Here is a 26,930-nt window from a genome sequence, read left to right on the forward strand (position 1 = left end):
GTGTTATGTAGATAAATTTATAAATTCCATTGACTATAATTTCACATTAATATGTAAGAACATAAGAAAATAATTTATTTATAATATAAATAATTAAGAATTCGCATCCCTTTGGATTTTTCAAAATAAAAGGAAGTATGTTCTGCTTCATTATAAATTAAGAAGTCAAGAATCTTTGACGCAAAGAGTTTTTGCATTAGAAGACATAGTGCTTTGGTGCTGTTAACTGTACAATTGTATACGTTAGTAGCTTAGGAAACATTTTAAGTAAATTCATATAAGCAAAGAAAAACACTAAAATGCTATCTCATATTTTTTATTTAGATTAAGATGAACTTATCGATGTTTTGTAGGAAAATTTTAATAAAAGAACAATTAGTCTTTACTTATAATTTTGACAATAGTTTTTTTTTATTTAATTAATTTTTTATATGATATAAATTAAAGTGACTTGCTAAATAGTTTGGATCGCATACTTTATGTAACATTTCTATGGGTAACGTGTTTATGATTAAGCATCTAAATGACTACATGGCACATGAGTTTTTGTCTTTAACTAAATAAATATTATTGACTTCAACACTATGGAACTCATTCCATATAAAATATAGCCACGATGCCGATTTTTGTGGCTCGCACATTTGACACTTGATTCAAGTAAAGTTACTCTCTTTAAGCAAATTTTATCAGAACGCGATGTGTCTTTAAGGCTTACTTTCTGAGATATTGAGTTTGAAAATTAAATATTTAATCATATGGAAATTACCATAAATGCTGTTTGTAATCAATTCGGTGATCCACTGAAACAAAAGTACCCTTGAAATATGATAAGGAGTTATTTAACTAATTTTATTGAAGTATGTCTTGAAGCGCAGCATATCTTTTCGGTGAAGTATGATTATTGTCTGCATTTCAAGAATCAAACAATTTTAGCACTCCGTCTTTGATGTACTTTCGCACACTCTCGATTCTGAAGTTCTTATATATTATTCCTGATATGGAATGATACTTTTAGCATACGTATCAATGCTGTATTCTGAAACGTTTGAACCTTTTAAATGGTGGATGAAGCAGCATTACATAAAATTTTTCATTTATTTTCAAAGGCCATTTACAAAGGCCAACAAGATGAGAACGGTGACGAATCGACATTTCGACATTTCGATGTTCTTTAACACTTCGTTTTACAGTAGAAATATTCTCTTCGGTTAACACATTTCTTTGACTTGTTGATGAGTAAAAAAGAGTAAAGAGTAAAATTAGTGCAAAAATGATCAATAACTGCACGAATTGCTTGCTTACTAGGCCGATTATGTTGATCGTAAAATGGACAAAGTGCTCTATGGACTTCGCAAACAAATTTATTTTTTTAAAAATAAATTTCTACAATTTAAAAGCGTTTTTCTAGTGCTACTGCACAGAAATATCAACACAGTTTGACACTCTCATCTGTCAAATCATAATATAATATATATAATATACCCTATAGAAGTAAATTAGAAGTAAATGAGGTGTGTTATCAATTTAACAATAGGCCTTTTCGGTGGCTCGCAAGTACGGCAAAAAATGCATGTTGGCCTATGTTGGCCACGCGAGGCATTGGCATCACTGTTGCAATCTGTCAAATGTTTTGTTTTGACAAACAGCAAATCTTGTATATGTGCATATAAATCAAATATATTTTTATAAAAATATTATAAAATTAAAATGAACACGGAATTAAAAGGAATGGTAAGAATATTGGAAATTTAAAAATAAAACACTAAGATAAGTAAATTTTTGTAGGTACTGTCGATGTTGGGAGAAGGAAGCAACGTTTTGCAGTGGCCGAGGGATGCAAGTTGTTTCACGGATTTTTTAAATGTTATGAATGCCGCAACAACCTCCTCTGAAGATTCTCTTCCTTTCGTGTCAAGTAGCACTCTAGAAAACACTTCGTTTCCTTTGTGGTCCATAGTTTGGGTGTATTTCTATAAAAAATTTTTTAGAAAAACTTCAAAAATTATGTTTGTTTATTAATTTTACGTATGTAAACTACAAATTAAATGAAATAAAATAAATGTTACTTTGTAATAACTAACATAATAAAAAATTCAATGTGCTTAATACTTACGATTTCTCCATTCTTATTATTTCTTCGTAACTTTTCAAGATTTTTCAAATTTTTGAATTCTGTTTGAATTTTTATTTCCTCAATTTTTGACATTTGATTGCACTATTCGTTGGAATTTTCAATGAAGGTTCACAATAGTTCGCTTATTGCGTTGGTAACATTTTTTTTTTTACTGGCCGATGTGGTTGGCCAGCATAACTATGCTGGCCGAGGTAGAGAAAATAGTGTTGTTGTTTTGCATACATTGCGGCCAGTATAGGCCTGCATAGGCCAACAACTTGCTGTTTTTTGCCGTACTTGCGAGCCACCGAATACGCCTAATGTAAACGTTTTGCATTTTAAAAAGTTAACCATATCGGCATATCTCTTCCTCTTTTATTATTTCCTACTCTCAGTGGAGCTTAGGGCCTCATATTAACATACATATAGCAAAGTAAAAAGAGGTGCACAAAATAGCTGACTAAACTCCGCTGATAAGTCGGTGAATACGGGAAACGGGAAATGGGAATCGTGGAGGGTAAGATAAATTTTTTTTTTTTTTGTGATTTATATTGGTGAGTTCTACTTTTCTATGCTCATCTTTAAGGCAGTAAATATCAATATGTAACATTTTTATTAATTAAAATCTTTATCTGTATCTTGTTTTGGCTTCTTTTGCAGTAATTTTGATTTAAGAAATTTCTCTAGTCTACTGCAACGAAATAATATTAGATTTTTGTAACATGAGCGTTTGTGATATTTTTTTATGCAATTTTTTATTAAAAAAAGTATGAAAGAAGCTATTCTGCAAACACTTACAATAGTGTGTATCAATGATACTAATAACTCTGAATAGTTTTGGGAGTTTATATTCTACTCTAATACCAAAATTAAAGTTTCCTCAATAAGCTAAACTTTTCTCAACATCATTGATTGACGCCATTGCAAGAATATTAAAATTTGATTATTTCCACATAATAACATTCAAACTAAAACTAAAAAGAATATCTATCTATTGGCAAGAACGTTGGGAGTACATGAGAAAAAATGACTGCACATATGTTGACCGCACTAATTCAGTTTAAAAATGTATCTAAAGTTACACTTTCCACTTAGTCCACTTATTGGGCAATTCTGTGCAAGTCTTGAAGTTCGCCTAATGTTGGAAAAACTAAAACCCAAAGAAAAGCACTTCTTGCGTGCGAAGCGAAAGTTTTAATTCAGTTAAAATGAAATCAGTTGGGGCATAAAGTGTACCATAATGAAGCCAATTCTTCGGCAGAAATGTGCCATGTGCACAAAAGTTCCTTCTGCGAAATGTGCCAGCTGAAAATCTGCGCAATTTCAGCCCTCCGTAAATAAATTCAGAGGTTTTATTGCAAAATTCACACAGAAACATAAAAAGCAACAATAAATGAAAGTTAAGAGCAAACAAAATGGGAAATAAATGCATACAAAAAATTTGACAAAACCAAGTTAAGCGTAAAACATTGGAAATCGTAGATTCAGTGACTCTTATTCCGTCCTCCCTCAATTTGGTTAGCAGATGAATCTTCCCTTCCTAGCTGTCGACATTTTTATAAAATTTGTTGTAAATTTTAAGTAAATAAGTTTATGTAAAATGAACCAGAAACAAAACAAAAGGTCACACTTCTTCCATACTTTCACTCTTTTATTGTCGTTTTATTGCTATTTTTTGCTTAAGTAAATTAAGACAAATTTTATTTGATTTAAGCTAATTTGAAATTACGCCGAAATACATAGTAGAGAACTTTTAGGGTCTCTAAGTGAGATATATTATTAATAACTGTCGCTTTTATTTACGAAAAATAATAGAAGAATTAATACGTTCTCGCGAATATATAAGCCTTTTTACTGCAGATTTATGTATTTTTGAACCAAAACTTTTAATGTGCTTTATTTTAACTCAATCATATATATATATTTTTTTTTAATATTATTTAAAGTGTAATACGTACAATAATATCAATACATCCCAACAGACGAAAGTATCGATGCATTAGAGATACTGCATCGATATTTTAGAGTCAACCATCGATGCCACTACGATACTAAGTAAATGTATTATTACTGCAGATTTATATATTTTTGAACTAAAATGGTTAATGTGCTTTATTATAATTCAATCATATATACAGTCAAACCTCTCTACAACGAACCTCTCTATAGCGCATTCCTCTCTATAACAAAGTTCTTTCAGGTACGCAAACAAATTTTTACATACAAAAAAACCTCTCTATAACGAATTTATTCATATGCAAGTTAAACACTCAACTAATACGTTGTAACTTATGAGAAACTTGTTTGTATGCAAGCTATTAACTTGTTAGAAGAGCTGGAAGAGTTCCTTAATAAGGAAAAAGTAAGAATGTCTAAACAAACTAAAATTATGGGCTTACCAATATACAATTAATGATTTTAATCTTATGTATATATATATGAAGAAACATGACTTAAATTTATTTTTAAAATAAGTACGTACATACAATTTTGTTCAACCTCCCTATAACGAAGATCTCTCTATAACGAACTTTTTTGTAGGCACCAACGACTTCGTTATAGAGAGGTTTGACTGTATATATTTTCTAATATTTTTTTCATACATACAGATGAAATACAGCATAAAGCAATAAATTTCGCATATTGATTCCTTGAAATTGACTAAAGCATCGATCCCATTCTGAATTTTTTGGCATCGATGCCTCTATAAACTGCTAGGATGTTTCATTTGTCTACGACTAGTTCAAGTACAGAGAACTACCACGCAGTTTTATTATATTTTACAATAAGTCTTGCATATGTCTCAAGTTGCCAAAAATAAATTATTATTAGACTACTAATTCAGGTACTTAGCGCAAAGTTTTGTATTACTGCATCTACAGATTCAATCTTCAAATACCGATGGAGATTAGTATTCCGAATTAAGCACGGGGCGTTAACTAAATTTCTTAGGACTTTGTTTTGCAAATTTTGAAGAATTTTAATAGACGATTTTGGTGCACATTCCTATTACTGAATTCCATACGTGCACATTGGAGCTAAGACTTGCTTGTATATAATTAATTTGTTGCTAAGAGAGACGGGTGATTTTTTCTCAAGAAGCCTATTAAATTTTTTGAATTTTAATTCTAGCTCAACCCGTTTTTTCTTTATATGTTCTGTTCTGTAGAATGATGTTTTCGGAATCCAAACTGATGATATATGAAAAGCATTCGAAAATAAATAGATTTGTTTCAAAGTAAGTGTTTAGTGAGTAAGTGCCATCTATTGGATAATAAGTTAAAGTCTTTATTGATATACAGTGGGTATTAATAATGATGCCATCTATAGGGTGATAAATTAAAGTCTTTAGTGATGTACAATTAGACGCAAATTTCAATGCATTCAAATAAATATATCCGAATTGAAACTCAAACTATTACCGAAATATAATAGTTCATGAAACCAACTTATAGTGATGGTTGGCTATCTCAAAGCAGACTTTAAGATATAGGTATTGCAAATACGGATATTCGAAGAATCCGGATTTACAAAGAATTCCATTCTTTTTTCAACTCTGGAGACTTCGTTTACACTCCGATTAATTGGATTCTCCGAATACTTTATGTAACCGAATACAACCAGCACTAATATTTACCATAAAATCACATTATGCTGGTGTCATAGTCAATTTTATATTCTCTGTATTTTTTTGATATTCGGGAAGCACGTTGAGCTTCATAATTCAGTGCCATGAGTCCATGGATTTCATAATTGAATTGTAAATAAGAACCATATTTTTCAAATTTAACTTTTAACAATTTAATTTGAGCATTTTTACTCTCGCCCTGCGTAGTCCATATCAACTCACTATTAATTGATTGCCAAGAATTCAGATCAAAACATTTCACATCAAATAAAATAAAAATAAATAAAAAATAATAAAGTAAAATAATATTATTTACCTTTGAGGGGTGGCACGTTTTCTAGATAAGCGTTGCAAACTTTTCATTTCATTAACTTCACCGCCTCAAATGAGCGGTAAGACTTCAGGATCTACTCTTATGATCATTGTGCTTACATTGAATTGTACTGTCACCCCTAAAAGTAGTGACGACTTGATTTGAGTATAACGGAAGATCAGTTGTGTTGATTAAATAGGAAAATTGCTCAACTACGCTTGCTTACGGAATACCAGTCTTTATATCATTTTCTCGTGATATAAATGAATTCTTTTTAAATTGGGATTTTTTAGTGGCTATAAATGAAAAGGAAGTCTAACCATATTTCTAGGGAAATTGTTCAATTTTATACATCAAGCCCTCATGCCAAACTTATTACAATTTAGTAATAAGTGACTCGCTAATATTATCTAGTACTAATTCTGATGTTAGAATGTCCTCATCAGTTAACATTGTGACTTTCATTCGAAGAACGGAATATTTTCTATTTTTTGTTGTATTTCAATGTATCTAGTACTAATTAAACTATGTAATATTATATATAAATAATTTAAAATATTGCGATCCTTAACCGTTTGGCAATTAAGCTGATTGACTATTATGGCTTTTTCATCAATCAAATAATAAAATATATTTAAGATAAAGAGCTGATACTAGATTTATCTACCTTTCAAATGGTAAATGATAATTTGATAAATTAATAATTATTAATATAAGTATTCAATTTTCAACATCTGTTGTAAATTTGTTATAATATATGACAAATTAATCACTTAATCATTGCTGATCTAATATATTTAGTTAATACACAGCGGTGTCGTTTACTTATGAAGAAATTTTTTTTTTTTTTGTAAACTGGCAGTTCCATCTGACAGATAAACTGTTATATTGCTCTTACCTTTTTCTTAAATTTATTAGTTCGGTGGAAATATTGCTTTTAAAGGTGACCCTTCATAATTTTGACACTTGTTAATAATTGATAATATTTATTTACTATAGTGATCAGTTTAATTTTGAAATTATGGTTGAAACAAGACGCTATAAAATTTAACTATAAATATATTGTAGATAACATATAAGATCAATGTTATCTACATATACATATAGATATTTACTGTTCAAAGTTTCCTTAATGCGTACAGTTTGAAAGCCATTATGAAGAGTTATCGAAAACCATATCCCTTACGGGGCATACTTTTAGGTTAACAGTAAATAAGAGAACAGCCAGTATTAAGACTCCCTACATGAAATTGAAGGCACCGGATTTAAATACTATTGCCTAATTTTGTCTTGGATGATGGTGTGAAATCAAAAAATAAAGATTTAGACACGAAAATTATCCTTTTAGTGGAACATATGGTAATTTCATTTAATTATAATAACTAAAATTGTTTTTTTTATTATACTGGAAGGGTCTCATCCATTTTACTGGAAAATTAATGTATTTAAATAATAAAACTTAAACACTCAAAGCTGAACCAGGTACGACGTAAATATATCAACTATTTAGTTACGCATTTGTTTCTAAACGTTTGTGATTACTAAACTATATGTTATTATTATTTCTCACATTGTATAATAAATTAAAAATAGCAAAAAATTTTTAAAGGAGAAAAAAAGGCAAACATAATGACAATACAAATTAATGGCAGACCTAAATATTAGTTAGAATCAATAATGACCAACAAAAAGTATTGAAAATATACATATTAAATAGATGATAATAACTTTGAAAAACAGATAAAACAAAAAATATAAGAATATTTCTAGCTATATTATATAATATCTAAACCTAACTCTTGCAATAGGAAAGGTTTTTACATCCAATCTGTGGATGTACATATTAATGAGTTAAAGGACGTAACGTAGACTTTTAAGCCCAGAAGTTCAATAGCTGCAGCTAAATGGGAGTAGATATAAGATGGGTAAGGGTTTAATAGACATCAACAATTGTTGCGAAAAGATCGTTTAAATGTATGTATGATATTATTTACTAGAATATTTGCCTTTTTTTTTTTGTCTGTGACGTATTTAAAATAATATGGGCTTGTTTGATGCTTAATAGTAAGCGACGACAACGTTTGTTGACAACAATTGCTGATGTGTAATAGGCCCTTAAGTCAACCAACTGCAGTATATGCAATACTAATAAGACTAAGAATTCAGAACGCTTTATAGGCCACTTTTTTATATTGACAGATTTTCATGTATTCTATTTAAATAATGTTATGATGTCCTATAAAAAAATATACTAAATGGTTTTGAAGTAAAATAGTCTAAGGTAAACAATTTTATAAAGAAGGCATAACACTCCATACATATTTAATTAAAGAAGATATTAAACATAAAATTCATTTATAAATATAAAAAAATCTTCTTTATTGTGTGATTGTATAGTTTGTGACATCAATTTTATAATTAAAATATTCAAACCAGTAGACTAAGTTATGTTATGTTAAACTAAGTTTTAAAACTATTACAATCCTATTTTATTCATTGGATCTGTTTGTCTTTTAGAACAAAATATTAAATGAAGAAGTCCTATCCAGCCCCGAACACTTTCAATATTGTCTAGAACTGACAATAGTATATCAGAAAATTTACTTCTTTTTCATGCTAGCATAATCCCATTGCCTGACTATATTTCTTTTTCATATGATTTATTTCCTGCATTAAAATTAAATTTGATTGCAAAACGAGAGAGATCCTTATAGAAATGGAAAATTTTTTTTCTTTCAGGAAATGCTACAATAAAAGAATTTCTACTCTTAATATTTCGTGTTTTAATAGTATTATACATATATCTTTATAATAGCAACTCTATCAGTGCCCGGTTCTATCTGTGCCATTCGTATAAAATATCTATGGTTTGTAGAAGTGAAAACTTTAAAAAGATTTTTAATTAAAAAATATATTATGAATTTATATTTAAATATGAGAAATACAATGATAACTATAATAATATCAATCGACTAACAACATTTTGTCATAGTCACTAATTTTTTATTATATATGAATTATGTATTCGTGAAAAAACTATTTCTAGGGCACCTAATATCAAAAAAACTGATCAGTTTCAAAATACTTAAATTATAATTTAATAATTAAAATTTTAATAAAAAAAATTTGATTATCTCCAATTAAAGTTCCGTGAAATTCTTATTTAGCTCGGCTTAGAAATCTTAATAAAGTTCCAAGTATTATAAAAATAATAAAATAGTTTTTGTTGTTGCAATTCAATACTGTTTGATGAAAACCTCTGTACTGAAAACAATTGTTTATATTAAGAATTTAGTTTCTTTCATCAAAATGAATGGCAATCAATTAAATTATGAATAGATCAATATAAATATAATAATTGGTCTGAAGGAACAACTAATTACGACCTTAACTCACAATATTGTTTAAAAAAAAACAAGTTATAACTGTTCAATAAATAAATAAATAAAATTAATTATTAACGACCGTTTTGCGGAAAAAATCTAAATTTTAAATATAAACTCTTGGTTTCAATTTTAATTAATTAAAAATAATGAAAATTAGAATGTTTATATTAGTGTCGACTTTAATACACATGTGTTTAAATTTTGCCGGGCTTTAAGTCGTGTTTTTCAAATGTAAAACCTCAGACTTTTTACACATGAGCAAATCAGAGATGCCTAGTTAATATCTGTCTTTACAGGGTACTGGACCATAGGACTGCATAGAGGTTGACTTGGCCTACTCTGTGGTATCTCCTGCAATACGTGTCTATCAGCTTTTTAAGAAAGAACACTAGAACACCTGCTATGTCTATGTCCAGGCTAAGCCCAAACTAGACTTAAGTTTCTAGTTTCTGTAGGCCCCCCTCTTGAACACACTCGGTCATATCTCTAGCCTAGGCATTGGCAATATTCTTGCCTATAGAAATTCCGCTGGCTTGTTCAAGCTTGATCTTGTATTGACTACCTATTCTTATGAGGATTTGTGGATTCAAAACGGCTTTCTTAGCTAATTAAGAGGGCTCGGTCCTTCCTCCACCTAGGTCGTGTTTTTTAAAAAATTATATTTATATAAAATATTTTGTATTATATATAAACTAACTTAAATCCCGCAAAATTAAAACACAATAACAAAAATTTTGTTGCAATTTCACTACTTTTCGATAAAAAATAAAAAAATATAAATAATTGCAATCTATTGGAATAAGTGAGCATAAGTTCGTACATATATACGTTCCTGGAGGAAATGCGTCATGAATCCATTGGAATCACCTTTCTGATTACAAAACTTTGTTACTAATGCCAAGTCACGCTCAGTTTAATAAGATTTTAATGACGGTTTTGTCTTATAATTTTCTTTAGGACTTAAAGTGATATACGATTAAAGCGATTCTGCGCTTCGCTATGGAATGCAATATACAGCACTGCAAGAGACAAGTACTTCACATAAATATTAAATAAACTATGGAAAAAAAATTTCTACGAAAAACGAAATTCGACAAAATATATTCACCTCGTGACGTCTACGTAGGACGACGCAGCGCCACATTGAATTAAATTACCGTTGACGTGTACGTGTACGTGGACGTGGACGTCGACGTCGACGCAGAAGTTAGGGCTGCAGAAACCTTTAATAAAATAAAATTATTTATGGAACCATTGAGGATTCACTTAGCTGTACAGCTCAAGCACACAAATGCATTTCTTTGAGTGGGCAACGAGATTTCCATTCTTTCAAGGAGCACCCAAAGAAGCACATTTAAGATATGTGTCGCACATATGAAACTGAAATTACAGCCGCCTTGGTTTAACACCAAGAAATGAGGAACGAAAAAAAGTTTTTTTAATACGTATGTGCTAAGGTATGTGCGGAGTTACATGTGTGCCGGCTTGTGTAAGCACAAGTGCAATTACATATTGTATTATGGTGCCATACCGTTGGAACGCGTTAAGTTACTCAATGATTACACTGCATTGCACTTGACACCACGCCGTTGCCTTTGACGACAACTGCGGTCACGACTGCATCGCCAGCGTTGACACTCATTTCGCCACCAAATTGGTTAATGCGGTTGTACTCGTCTCACTCGGCAACGAGACTATACTCATATAAGTAGTTTGGTAGTGGGCAAGGCAATGCATCTGAAGTCTGTTGCTGGTATTGTTGCTATTGGGAACTCTCACTCACATGAATGGCGATGTTCTTTGTTGCCAAGCTTCTTGCAGTTTTCTTCAAGCGTAGTAATTTAAAAGGGCCAACAGTAAGTAATAAGACCACTTCTGCCTCGAATGACCAAAGAAAGTAGAGGCATTAAAAGTGCAAATACACAAGTGCCGTATAGTATAAGTAGTCTTAGGATATAAAAAAACAGCCAACATAGACTAAAATTGTGGAAACTTGTCTACGGTTTGAGGTGTTTCGATTGTCGCTCTTGTTCTTGCTGTTGTTGTTGCTGTAAGAATTGTACCGCATGTGGAAAAGCAGCGAGCCAAACTGAATCCAACTCAACCGAACTGAGCCCAACTGAATTCAGCGAGGAAACTTGTTCGTATAGTCAAAATTAATGTTATTCAATTCACGCAAAGTGACCGTAAATTCAATTTGAGTGTAATGTGGCTTCATTTTCACAAATATACACAAACACACACACATACAAATACACACACGCTTAAGGTTGATAATACAGTATCCAGAAATCGAATTGAGAACTCTTCACTTCATACATGGATACGTGTATATGTACCTGAAGGAGTGTGTGCCTCACAGGTAACTGGTACCAAAACTGGATGTCAGTAAATATTACCTACTTATGACGAAGTTTGTATCTCAATGGAGCCACAAAGAGTTGCGATTGTTTTGTCTTAAATGCTTTCCTTTTTATGGATAATTTAAGTTTATGCTCAGATTAGAGGTCTCTTATTTAAACTTTAAAATTTTTACCTACACTTTTTATTATTTTTGTTTATTTCGTGGTCAGTCAGTTTGTGAAATCAATTTTACAATTAAGATAGTTATTATATTAAATTTTGATTCTATTTAAATTTTAGTTGGTTTAGTTAGTTCTGGTCTCTATCTGAGTTTCAGCAATAAAAGCATTACTCGTACCCCGCTCAGTACACTTTAGCTATTATCTATATCAGCGCTCTCCAAAGCACAGCCCATAGGTAACATACAGCCAATGGGTAACATACAGCCCGCAACTAATATTTGTATGGTTCACGAATGTTTCTTACATACTTACTTACTGCTGTCATTCTCTCCTAGGGCCACATGACATGTTTCTAATCTATCACAACAAGGCAAATTTTTCTTTGGTACATTTTTGTAAAATTATATTATTCCATTTTTCTAAGGTGACCCAAATAAATTAATTAAAATGTTTTAAAAAATATATTACACTTCAAATTTATTTTTTTAATTAACAAAGACTTCAGTGTAAGTCATTACATTAAAATAAAATATATTTCGTATGGCAACAATTAACATTAAGTTTGATATTGTTAGATTTTTTACAAATCTATAAAGAATTATTTTACAAATTAATAAAGATTTAATAAAACTTAATTTAACATTATAACCGTATTTTTATTTTTCTCCGAAGGAATTATGAGTGTATGTATTTACTTCTGTGGCCCTCCAATCTATTCAGTGATTTGTATTGGCCCTTGATTTTTTCTGGACTGAGCAGTACTGGTCTAGATTAAAACAAAATATCAAAAAAAAAAAATAGTAATTCAAAAATTTTTATTTTTGCCACATCAGCAGAATCTCATCGCATGACTATATCTTCTCTTGAGGAATATACAGCCGAAGTGACTAAATTTTTTGATGTTAAATTAGATTTTGACATTATATTAATTTCATTTAGTTCATTATCTCTGCATTCGAAAGTAAAAAAATGTACGAATTCTTTATACTTAACTCAAAATATTTTTAATATTGCTTAGAGCAACGAAAAATAATAGGTCAAGTATTTTATTTTTGCTATGTTACCTTGTCTGTGCCTTCTTTTTTGGAAATAAAGTCATTGAAACTAAATAGATTTTTTCATTTTTTTTTATTTTCTTTATTAAGATCAAAAAATATGATTGTTTAAGAACTAAACATTTGCTTATATTACCAGAGTGATAAGAATTTCTTCACATTAATTCTGGGTTAGCAATGCTTACGCTTCTAAAATATTTTATTTTATTACAGGTAGACCACTCCGCATATATCTAGCAAGCAATATTATTCCGTTAAAGTACATATGGTTTTAAGAAAGAGATAACTTTAACATTTATTGATATTCCGATAATTAGTTATAGCGGTTTGAAAGACTCTAGCTTTAGTATTTATAAACTGAAGAAAAAAAACAAAATTTTAAAAAAAAATTTTTTTTTTTTTAATTTTATATATTTTATTTCATTTCGAAAACAAATTTATGAAATGCAAATAATTCATAACTACAGTTTTGTCTCCTTCAATAAAGTTTTTTAAAAAGTTTATGGTAACTATATAATCCGTCTAACTTTTAAATAGTTTCTTTCGTCATAAAAAGACACGCCATTATCGACAAGAAAAAATTAACCTTATATTAAATTAAGTTTAGTTTAAATAAAAATAAAAATTTAACTAATTAAATTTAATATTTAAATAATAAATTAATTCAGTTATTAATTTTTTTCCATTTAAATAATTGCTAACTACAATTTTATAATTTAAAAATTAAAATTAATTTTAAAGTTAACTAAGAATAAGGAACTGGTAGGAAGGACTACTAGGTCCTTTGCCCAAAGACAAGAATATTTTATTTTTTATTTTAGTTTAAAACCAAATTTATAAAATGCATTTCATGCTTAAGACTAATCTTAAAAGTTAGTTTATACATATATAATTATAAAAATTACAAAATATTCATATATTTAATTATTATTGAAAACATAATAATAATCTGTTGAGCTGAAGGCATGGCTTGAATGTCGTTTGCTAACGTTGTAACTAACTACACTGTATTTTTAGCTTCTAAATTTTTTTTTAGTTTATTTAATATATTAAAAAATATAATTTATATATTTAAAATGCATTTAATTTCAACCATAATTAAAAAATTTTTCATAAAATAGAATAAAGTTCAGTTATACATAATCGAAAATCTATCAATTTTGATTTTATTCCGATAAGTTGTTATGTTCTCCTGGTTGTGCGCCATGGATTATGTGTTCTTTTAACTTTTGATTTGTTTAAATACTTTTTTATGGGATTTTCAACTTCTCCCTCCAAGTGCTGGCTGTTCAAATTGACACGGATAGCCCCAACACCTGTTACTAACAAATTATCGCCTCGCTATATGGACATTCGTGCTACTGTAATAGACGACGTGCCACTTTATCAATATGCTACAGGGCAAGCGGTATTAAAGGAACTATTGGTAAAATTTTTACAAAAAGAAGAAACCTAACTCTCGCTGACTTTGCAAATTTTAAACCTAATCTTGTTAACAACATTTACGCGTATGACTTGAAATTTCTAATGGTCCTTAGTTGAGGATTTTCGTTGGCCAAATACTATTACTAGTGGTAGTAGGAAACTTAAACTGGCTGTGCTGCTGAAATTGTCACCTTTTCGTATATTATAATAATTCATAAAATTGTCACGAACTTCAGAGAATGCGAAACCAAACCCCAGAAAAAAATTGAAACTTTTGCTATACAAAATTGCAACATCATTTTTCAGTTTATGAAACCGCAACGTGCTGCTAGTTCAACTGCCCCGTTCTTCGAAAAAATATCTAACGTTTGACTATTATATTATACATATGTACATGTTTGTATATTTGTATACATAATAACGTTTGTACTCGTGTGAATGTGTATGCGTGAAATTTACACACTGTAGAATAAACTAATCAACACCAGCAAGAAACGCCACCAGCAACAACTGCTTTATTAGCTGTAATACCAGTTAGTCCATACGCCCAATCAGTAATCACAGGCAAATGAATGTACGGACGGCTACCGGCCGGACGGACATATATATACGCATGAAACTATTGTGTTTGTGGGGTCAACGTACATATCGTACATATCGTACATATCGAATCTTGGCAACTGAAACGCAACGTACTTCGGATCTATTACGTTTTAACTTTTAAGTCTTTTAAACTCTGTGGTGGCAAAGGTGCCCAGCACTTTTACATTTTTCGCTGCTACAAGCGATGTCCACTTTGCACATCGCTTAGTTCCTTCAGAAGGTTGCCACTCGTACTTCAAACGAAACGTGCCCAGAATTAATTTATGTAACATTTTTCCATTAGTAATGTCGGCGTCTAGATGAGTACGAGTAAGTATCCATGAAAATTCGATATACATACATACCAACCATTGGAAATGAATTAGCCGTGCAGTAAAATATGGCTCTCAAATACTCTTTAACTCGCATAAATATATACAGTCAGGACATTTGCCACAGGACCACTTTCACCCTGCCATCACCCGCTTAAAGCTATTGTTACGAGTGTCAATTCATAGCCATAATTCGCTCCCGCTTGATTTGCCCTTTGATAGGGAGTACGAACGTAAAATAATGACTTAACAGAATTTTGTAATTTTTCATTGCAACAATTTTAATTCGATTTAAATAACAGAGGCAATGAACAATATCTTTAAATAAAATTAATTTTTAATAATTCGATAGCAAAAATTTTCACAAGGAAAATATTCTAGGATAGGCGCTCCGTTTATGTGGATTTCTGTGTAGGTTAGTGGAGCACAAAACTGTATGAGAAGGACGAAGATTGGACATGAAATTTTCAATTTAACTAAAAAAATGCATTTGAATTGAATATTTGTCTTGCCTTGTTATCAAATTTTTTATTTTACTCGTCCAAATACATATCGTATAGTATTGTATGAAGTCTTTTTAACGAAATACATCAAGAACAACAATAATAAATAAAAATACATATAAAATATTCAAAAATTTAATAAATGTCTAAATAGTTTCTATAGATTACGAAACCATCCTGGAGCCAATCATATTTTTTGACAATCGAAACACTCACCTCTTTTAGATCCGATACTCCATAACATTCCATAACGTTTTCCTGATCTAATATATTTTCTTTATACTATGCACTTAATTTTTTCGTTCAGTTTTGATTAAGTTGGAGTAGCAAACTTGTGCATTAAAACTCACTTAAGCGCAAACAATGGCTTATTGTGATACTACTGCTATGATCATATCCGTCGCTAGATCTGAGAAACCATCTGAAAGATTGCTAGCCCGAAAATAGCTTGATCTGTCAGCACCTATATATAGTGCTGAATTGATTCCGATTCAGTCAAGTCGCTTATTGATCCGAATTTTTTTTTTAATTTTAAACATGAGAGTCTTAGCAAAGACTAATGATACTTTTGCCGTTGTGGTATATAATATAACATTACTCGGGAATGTATTCTTCATATGCATAACTGGACAATAATGACTGACCAAGCAATTATATTTATTTGATATAGCACTGTATGTCTCATTATTATATATCTCATCTTTTTTTGCCAACTTCAGGTTCTGCCTTTGCAAAAGGTATACCAATATCTGCGAGGTAGATATTTCTTTTTTGTATAGTAATTAATCAGTATTTTCAGGAATAATTGACAAAAAATTAATACTGCTAATCGATTATATTCATTGTGCTTTTAGGTTTAAATTGGGTCCCCAACTACCCATAATTGGTTTCTATAAGTACCCATAAACTGTTTCAAAAAATTTTGGCGTTTTTGTAAAATGAAGCACTTAACCACAAATGATTTTGACGTGGTTATTTCAGTTATGATATGTATTTTATTTGCCGTGGCTTTCCACGTTTACCCTTCATGACAAGACCTAACTGCCTTACCGACAGTTATCGTGCATAATATTAATATGAGAAAAAAACTTTCCATTTTCAGAATGTCAGTATTTGAAAAAAATTTAATTACATATCACTTGTAAGATTAAGTTTATATATAGCGGTGGACAATAAGCCTTTTCTAATACTTTCAAGATTTAGAAGCTTAAGATAAAATCTTACTTAACTTCTTCAATTATAATGGGCTTTTGAAAAGATCTAATTCATACAATTATTCTAACGAAACTAATCACAAATTTAATTCATAAATAATATTATTTATTTTTAACAAATATATAAACAAAGTTAGAATTAATGTGAAATTGCATATAATGACAGTGATGAAAAGAATGATGAAATAAAATATTTCATTAAAGTAATTTTCAAGTTTCTCAAATTATTTTGGAAAACTCATACAAAAAGTTTGTTATACTAAAGAAGAATTATATTTTCTCTAATAAAGAAAAAAAAAAACACAAATTTCCCTAGTAGCTCTCACTGATTGTGATGATTATGAAAAGAACTATTTTATTCAATTATCATATTAAAATTAATTATCAAATTAGTGGACCCATATTTAACAACTTATAAAAAAATTTTATTATACTAAAGAAGAATTATATTCTCTTGAAAAAATTTTATAATAAATAACAATTATTTTAGCGTCGAAGCAATCGAAGAATGTACTGCATACATTTTATGATAAATGGTTTTAGTATTTTTTTGACTTTACCATAAACATCTAATTATGTATAAAATACATAATTATTTCTATTTAATTTAATTTTAATCATATCACATAAATTAATTAAATCTAAAATTTAACTTTATTGAATTTCATTCTTCAATTTTTTTCCTTTTTTTGTTGATTCGGTGTTCGCTAATTGATTTGTCGTAGTGTAAACATTTAATATTAATTGTGCAATTATCACTAATTATTATCTACTAACTGTGAGTGCTGGTATGGTAACATGGTTGGTTAGTTACAGTGGCAGGTCAACATATAACTTACCACTGTCCATAATTTAATTTGATTTAATATGTTAGACATTAACACATTAAGCGGCTGTTTAAGCTGGGCTTTGGGTTATGTCTGTCCATCCCTATGTAGGGTCTTCTCGTTTATTTAAGATCTTTGGATGATTTTAAATCATTTTATTGTAAAACATATATGAATTCTTGGAAAATTGGGTATAATAGAAAACAAGGTATAAAAATTAATTGTGAATATTTTAACTTTATAGAAAAAGAATATCATGCTGAAAGAATGATGTTTCGGTCATATTAGAAAAAATTTAAAACAAATTACATTAATTCTAACCTAGAAGAAACTAAAATAGATTTGCAACAAGGAAAATAGTTCTTTTGTTAAACAGACTATTTAGAAATACATTTATATGATATCTGATTGCTTTTCTTTCTGCAAAATGTATCATGGATATGGCACGAAGATGGTGACCATGAGCGATTGTGGATATTTCTTCTATTAAAATATTAGCAATTGTATTCAATATAATAACTTTTTAATAGATAAAGGACAAGAACTCCATTAATCAGTGCATTATTTGAAGATCCATCTATGTCACGTCTGGTTATGTTCTTTCACAAGAAAAATCATGTATGTCATGTCTTCTATTATAGTCCTCATAGAAATACATTTATATGATATATGATTGGTCATGAATATTTCTTCTACTAAAATGTTCAACGTTGTATTCAATATAAGAATGTTTTGATGGACGGAGAACAATTGTTCCATTGATTAGTATATCATTTAAAGATTCACCTATATCACAACTGATTGTATTCTTTTACTACAAGTATCATGTATGTTACGGCTGTTCAAAGCACAGCCCACAGATAATATTTGTGGGGACAATTAGGTAAATTTTTCTTTGTTCTATTTTGGTAAAATTATATTATTTTATTTTTATGATATCCCAAATTAATGATTTAAAATGTTTTAATTAATTTAATACATTTTATATTAATTTTCTTAATTAAAAAAGACTCGTTCATAAAATTCGTGTTCAGTCATTATAATAAAAATAAAATATTTCTCGTATGGGAACAACTAATATTAAAATGTTGATATTGATAAAATTGTAATATATAAATTAATAAAAAATTAATAAAGCTCAACTTAACATTATTGTAAAAGTACTATTCAGTAATTTGTATTGACCCGTGATCTTATCTGATCTGAACAACCTTGATGTGTATGATACGAGGGTTATAACAAAGTATGGTTATTAAATAAAATATTTGTGGAAGTACTTATTTTAAGAAAATATGGATTATCAGTTGAAATGAGGAGAAACTATGGTATAGCGATAGTTAGTAAAAATCTGGGTTGACAGCTAGTCGAAATTTGAAATGTTTGATGCGATGTTTAATATGACTATATGTCCGTAGCTAAAAACTTACCTCGCGTTGTGAGTGGTAGTTCTGATGATTTCAGTATTGAAAACAAAAAAAAATTGAATTTTATGCTTTAATAATAAATACCATATACATATGTGTAAATATAATCCTACTTAATTTCATTGATAAGTTATAAAGAATTTTCACAATAATCCTCAAAGGTTGCAGTGACGTGTGACATAGTTCGCAACCCTTTCGAAATCTAAGTATTAATTAATTAATCAGTATAATACTTTCAAAAGTGTAAGAGATACCTATTTTCTTCCAATGATGACTACATTACTGGAACTTATTCCAATGCCTATCACAGATCTGGTGAATACAACATCATAGATTGTCCTATTTCTTGATATGTTCTTAGTTAAAACTTTGACATTCACAAAGAAACCTATATAAAAATATATAAACTTACCCTTTAGTACTTGAAGCAATTATAAGAAGATGTTTCTTAGATTGACTTAATCCATACATCACTAGTGATCATATGTTATGTATGAAGGAACAGTGCTCAGCTGTAGAATATAATATGATCGTAAGACGCATGAAATTTAAACAGCCTAAGTCGCAAAACCCAATACTAATTCATTATATAATGTACACTTTTATGTATTTCAATATCATATGTAGTATGTATATACATAACAATATATAATGAAAACATTAACAAAGAAATTTTGTGAAAACGAGAATACTTAAAAAACACTACAGGCATACACAATTGGATACCACAAATGGTGCGATACTCATACCTTCTTAAACCGAACAAAAGACAAAATACACGTATTTTGGCAGAGAAGGGATGATTATGGAATTACGCAGTAATTTTTCAGATCGTCTAAAATTACAAAACAAATCTAAAGATTTTCAATTTCATAAGAGGCACACAACAATTGTGACATAAAAGCAGCATGTTGGACAATGACCCTTTCCTCTTGTTGCGTTTCGAAATTTTACCTGTCAAACAATGGAAAATTTTGTTGATTCGTTGAGATTTTTAAAAATCCTAATAAAAAAACCAACAACCCTCCTATAATTAAAATTTGAAGTCTTGTTCGTTTTGCGTTGGCATTATTCGGTCTGTTCATAAGTTGAATATACAAGTGGTTCGATTCAATTTTATATCATAAATGGATATCAATTAAAAATCAGTGTGAGAATTTTTCACTCTCTCTTATGCGCATACACTCCATAAACACTGAATAGTTGATCAGGTAAAGTTCCAGCCTTACAACTCGCATATAAAAACCCGTGAACCATCGCAGTAGTGCACAGTATCATACTGAGAGTTGCGGTAGCCATATCGTGAATATATTGCGTTAGAGATATTTACTACAAAAAACTACAAGTTTTCTATTTAAAAATGAAAATCTTCATTGCTATTTGCGTTTTAGTTGCCGTTACTTCTGCTGAATATGTGGTAAAAACTCGTGAAAATCTTTTACAATATCGTCAGGAGTGTGTTCAGGAACTCAATGTGCCCGCTGAACGTGTTGAGCAATTCAAGAAATGGGTCTTCCCCAATGATGTTACTTCGCAATGCTATTTGAAATGCGTTTTTGTGAAGTTTGGCTTATTTGATACTCAGAACGGTTTCAATGTGGAAAATATACATCAACAACTGCAGGGCAATACAGCTCCAGCTACTCATGATGACGCTCTCCACGCTCAAATAGAATCCTGCATTGATCAGAATGAACAAGGATCCAACGCTTGCGAATGGGCCTATCGTGGTGCTACCTGTTTCCTGAAACAAAATCTGCAATTAGTTCAACAAAGCGTAGCTCCACAGGCTTAAAATATTCATAATTAAAAAATAATGTATTAACATAATAATATAATAAGTTTCGATCACATTTCTGCTCAAAAAATTAATGTACAACGTTTCCAGAACAAAGCCAATAAAAATTATTTTCTTTCACAAATATCAATTTGTTTTGGTTAGAGGCTTAATAAATAAGTAATTTTGTAAGTAATTAAAAAGATCAGTTAATTATAGTTAATAGTATAATTATATAAATGTGTTCTATCTGGCCATCTCAGGAATATCAAACTTAGTGCTTGCGGAAATAAAGATTTCTTCACAAAAATTCAAGGAAGTACCAGAAATGCCAGAATGGGTTGAATTCTTCTTTTTATCCACATAAAAAGCCTGATTTTCCTATTAAGACTAAAACCCCTTTAATTCTAAGTTTAATGTGAGTGGATGATTATGTTAATCAATAGATAAAACAATATAAAATTAGATTTATCATCCATCAACATCTCAATGTGTTGTGAGAAATTAAAATACTTTTCATGAAATTTGTGAGTTGATAGTTCACCACTCTATAGACTTCAATTATAGTTCGATGAATATTACTTATTCAACTTCAAACATAGCATCGAATTTAGAAGGTACGATAATTTCACTTACATCCATTTTTTATTATCTCACCTATCTTGTTGGATGTTGAAGCTCCGAAAGGGTTATAATTATGTGATACAATATTTTTGTTGATATTTTTTTAACACATTTTATTTAGTTTAACTTTTAAGTCGGCTGTAATAGGTTATATACCTAAGTCATTAAAATAGTTTTTGTCAATTTTATTTTTAACTACTCTGTTTGGCAGCAGAGAGTTGAGGACGTTGAGTTCAATGCACTGACTCATGTGACGTCTCTGTAGCTCGATTAGGTCTTGTTAATTCTACAATAATAAAAATGTTTATATGTAGAAAAATGATTTAAATGTTTTTCAATCTATTTAATCTATCTACTAATAACTTTTAGCTTTATACAAATTAGCATGAACACGATATTATACGTTTCTCCACAGAAAATGCAGTGGTAATAAGTTATATGATTGTGGTGACTAATTCACATCATCAAAATGTGAAACTGAATTGTGTGTCTTGTGGCAATGACCTGTTGGAACTTCTGCATCCAAATCTTTAATTTGCCGATAAAAAAATTAGTAATTATGTGGCTGTGGCAATTAGGATACGAGAGTAGAATTACTGTATTTATTTACTTTTATTCGTTGCGGAGGTGTAAGATAGGCCTCACTTCTCACCAAGAAGGAAACACTATCCAGACGTGTATCGGCGCAATATATCGATACGTGTATTAAGAGCACCCTGAGTTTGAGCCTTCATGACAGGAAATTATATTAAATAACTCAGCACTTCTGTAGCAATCAGTATGTACCATTTGTGTCACATCCTCGTCAGATATAGATCGTTCAAATCTCCAGTCAAACTGTCACCAAAAAACTCGATTTGAAAAGTCGTCACCATTTTCTTAATAAGTTGTCATAATTTAAAGACATTATGTATTTATGCTTCCATGTTGTAAAATAGCAAACCTTGAACTAAAGACACGATGCATTCGTTGACTGTTCCATTTTATACATAATATGTTACTGATTGTGTTGCTCTTTATCTGTATATTGCATTTTTATTTGGTTATTAGTTAGTCATCCTCTGAGGATCACCATCAAAGTTAGCATTCCAATAATCAAATACATACATGACCAATAAAAATAAAAATTAAAATAATAATCAATTTGTTCGAAGGTTCAACCATTTTATTATTTGGATTTATTGATCTATACACCATCGGGAGTCATAGTGTTTTCATCTTTGCAGTTGGACTATGCAAAATAAACACAAAAGAGAAAAAGGCCTCATTTAGTTTGTACAAGGGTCAAACAATAAAAATGAACCATAAATCTGTCGAAGCATATAAATAACATCAAACTTATGACTGCCATCAAAGAGTGTAAACATACATATATACTTAATGCTAGTCGTAGTTCTGTTAGTGAACCTCTCACAAAATGTACACTGCAAATATAAAGAAAAACAGATAATGAGTCAATGAGTAGAAATTTGCCAGAACTCAATCTTTTTGGTAAAGAGAATAATTTATATGGTAGCAGGTTCGTAGTTCTTACAAAAATTCTGTAAGTATTCTTTACTATAAATGTTTGCAAAAATATATGCTGTTATGGATATTATTTTTCAGAAGCAAGAATAAATCTAAAAGATTAAAAGTCCCTAAAATTTTAGGAAATATTTTAAAAATATTTATAAGGACACAGTTTCCATTATAGGACATCCTAATAAAAATCATTGTCTAGATGTTATACGCTATAATTGCAATAATAATTTTTTTTCCAAGCCCGAAAAGATTTCAACCATTTACCAATCAAAATTAAACGCATCATGTAAATGTCTTAATTGCACTTTTTGTTATATTTTTAACTTTAAAAAAATCTAAGTAACATTGTAATTTTTTAATTAGAAAAAAATCTTACCCTAAAATCTTTTTACTATTGGTTTTAGAACAAACAATAATTTTCTTCTGTTCGTTTCAATTTTTTAGGACAAAATTTTAGTAGAACATTGGCGCATTTTTACATTTCGTTTCTTTTTTGAGAAAGAAAATACACGAAACCTTGAAATATTGGACTTTGCTAATTGCTAAACTTTGAATAGGCGGTCCGCATAAAATAGGTAAGACAAAAAAATTACTTTATTTGGGTATACAAATCATTTGGTTTGCTTTTATAATAATTTAACTTGAAGAATAGTTACCTTCAATGATTTAATTATTGGCGTGAACCATGGAGAAAAGCACGGAAGACTTATTACCTCAAACCCCATCTGTCTTTTGATTTATACCTGTTTCAAAGCTATGGTAAAGTTATTGGAAGGTTTCAGTACCTGTAATCCAATCTCTTCTTGGCTATGTATCAGCTCTAATGGTACAGTTTCTGATCGGAACCTCGAGATACTTCAGCACCGCAACACTCATATCTGCCAGTACATGTGGCTGCTCTAATTGTAAAGTTCTTGGTGAGAACTCTAAACGAAGCCACAGGAGCTTCAGTTTCTCACATAACATCTTCCATTGGCTACATGGATGCTCCAATAGTAAAGATCATAATGAAACCATAGCATTCACATCATTTAAACATAAATCTGGCTTAAAACTGGCTTAGCTTATCTTCCTATTTTTAGATAATGTAAAAACAATAATTTTTTTTATATGACATCGCACGCAAATGTTGTTATTTTATTGTTTATCATTTGAACCGATATAATAGTTAATTTATGTCGGAATAATACTTATAACTGTCTAACTTACTGATTATTTTAGAGGTGGCTAAATGTGTTGTCACTTTCGTACTGCGTGATTGACTATATTGTGAATTGAGATATTAATCTCCGGAAGTAAGGTGCGCCACAGAGACTACCCGTTCGTTGATACCAAAAGTCAATAACCCTTTATACAGTTTTTAACTTTTGGAACATCTGTTTAATGCAGGTAATACTAAATCTTCTAATATCTTGAGGTCCTGTTTACTATAGCTTCTATATTTTTATATTTTAGTGTATCTACTTTTTTTTACTTATTTGAGGAGCACTGTGTGACGCTTCCATTCGTTATTACCAAGTAATTAATTTTACTTTTGGTATTTTTGATATTGGCATTGCTTATGCAGGTGAGTCTCAATGTTTACCAATATTATTATATAGTTAAACTTATAAAATTACTCTAATTATTCTATATACACATAATCGGTATACTGTCCATTATAGATTATATATTGAACGTTGCAAAAGATTCGTGTTTCCGAAACAAAGCATCGCTTTCCTTACCACTTCCGCTATTGACTTTCAACATTGGTTAGTTTTTCTTCAATTATCTTCAAAATACTTAATAAACTATCTACTACACATTTTAGAAGAAGTTCAATATTCGATTTTTGTTGAACTTGCAACATAAATACTCGAGTTCCCGGTGGATTGCTTTTTTATTCCGCCAAAATGTTGAACGAACGTCAAAAGTTAATACTCGATGCTAAATTAGCGAAATTAACAAATCAACATGTTAAAGTAATTCAAATCTTAAAGCACGTGATTAATACTGACCCAAAGATAAGCATTGAAGAGCTGTGTATGCTAAACGCAGCCTACAAATGTACCGTGGAAAAAGAGCGTGTATCGAAGGCCTTAAAGTACTTTAAGGAACGCCATTTAGCTGAGTACGATCTATCTGATTCAGGCAGTGAGGCTGAAAAGTCCCCAAGTCACTTAATTATGTTGAACGAAATAGCTAAAGTGGAGCAAGGAATTTGTGACCTATGCCATGAGTTCATAAAGCTTATAACTGATAAGCTAATTCCCAATTCCATTTCAAACGAGCATAAGATGATATGCAATAAGTTTAAAGGAGATTATTACTGCATATTGTTAGAATTTACAACAGGCAAAGCACATAAGCTTAACTTAATGGAAGCTGAGATGTCATATATAGCAGCAAGTTTTTTCACAACCCTAGATGAAATGGAGCACGAGGAGAGATTCTCACTAAATTTAAACTACGCATTATTCTGCTATTACGAACTAAGCGATCCTGAGCAAGCATACATGATCGCAGATACTGGATATTATATAGCACTTTCTACTATGGATAAGTTGGATGTTATCACTGGAAATGGAATTGGAGCTATTGCTAAGATTTTGAAAGAATATATGAACATTTGGCAAAACCAGCGTTAGATATGGCAAAATCAATTAGCAACACTCAACAGGATACGGCTTCAAAACTATTTAGAAACTCGAAATTGAGCAAAATTCATAGTTTTTCTGATTTTCCAAATTCTGGTGATGATTTAAATTTTTTTGTGATTTTTTTTTTTTTTTGTAATAAACGGAAATTTTTTTCAAGGAATAATAATTTATCTTATTTTATAATAGTTAAAATAAATTCATTTTTAAAAATCCATTGTATTCCTAACTACATGCATATATGAAATCACATGATTGATTTTTTATTAAATTCGATTTTAACGTCATTTATGACTGCAGTGACTATTTCACTTAAAAACTAAAATTATTCTAGAATTTACTAGTCTCAAAAAATAATTTTCGAATAATTAAATATGAGAAATACTTCCAAAATCACAAATGAGGAGTATTTGGCACTACTCGAAATATATGTATTATGGTCAACCAAAAATTAAATTAATAAAAAGAAATAAAAAATTATGTTGTTGCAGTTCAGTACTTTTGGAAATCTCTGTATATTTGATGTTATAAATATCTCCTATTTTATTGGTGTCGAACCATAAAACAAACCATAAAAGGTGGCAGTACCTCTAATTTAATCTCTTCTTGGCTACGTGGCAGCTCCAATGGTAAAGTTCCTGATCAGAACTTTTATTGGTGTCGAACCATAAAACAAACCATAAAAGTTGGCAATACCTCTAATTTAATCTCTTCTTGGCTACGTGGCAGCTCCAATGATAAAGTACCTGATCAGAACTATAAAGCACACCACGGGAAACTTCAGCTTCTCAACACCCATATCTGTGTCAGCATATGCCTAATTCAATAATAAACTTTTTTGTGAGAACTACTAAAGAAGCCACTGGGGCTTCTTCAATACAGATTGTTTCATTTCAAAGTACATTAAATCGAGATACCGCAAGTTAAAAGTAATTCAAGCCAAAAAACATACAGTCTATACCAAAAATCTTCAAAATAGCTTTAGTTGTAGAGAAGCTATATTCACACAGACAGTCAGGCAGCTGTTATCATCAATTCAACAGTG

The 26,930-nt window shown here is 30.0% G+C and overlaps 2 protein-coding genes across 2 annotated transcripts; both read left to right on the top strand.

The window, feature by feature from the left end:
• The first annotated feature begins 20,599 nt into the window (after nt 1–20,599).
• On the top strand, nt 20,600–21,249 carry LOC119690027 (general odorant-binding protein 99a-like). The gene has a single exon (XM_038105010.1). It carries the CDS (start codon nt 20,688–20,690, stop codon nt 21,120–21,122), a length of 435 nt encoding a protein of 144 aa, XP_037960938.1. The 5' UTR covers nt 20,600–20,687; the 3' UTR covers nt 21,123–21,249.
• A 2,408-nt stretch (nt 21,250–23,657) lies between these two features.
• Nucleotides 23,658–26,034, top strand: LOC119662559 (DNA damage checkpoint protein rad24-like). Its single transcript, XM_038072197.1, has 5 exons — nt 23,658–23,824; nt 24,471–24,638; nt 24,705–24,816; nt 24,914–25,000; nt 25,060–26,034. Exon 5 carries the CDS (start codon nt 25,142–25,144, stop codon nt 25,874–25,876), a length of 735 nt encoding a protein of 244 aa, XP_037928125.1. The 5' UTR covers nt 23,658–23,824; nt 24,471–24,638; nt 24,705–24,816; nt 24,914–25,000; nt 25,060–25,141; the 3' UTR covers nt 25,877–26,034.
• Nucleotides 26,035–26,930: the final 896 nt, after the last annotated feature.

This window comes from Teleopsis dalmanni, chromosome X (genome assembly GCF_002237135.1).
Source record: "Teleopsis dalmanni isolate 2A chromosome X, ASM223713v2, whole genome shotgun sequence".
In the NCBI taxonomy this organism is placed as follows: Eukaryota; Metazoa; Arthropoda; class Insecta; order Diptera; family Diopsidae; genus Teleopsis; species Teleopsis dalmanni.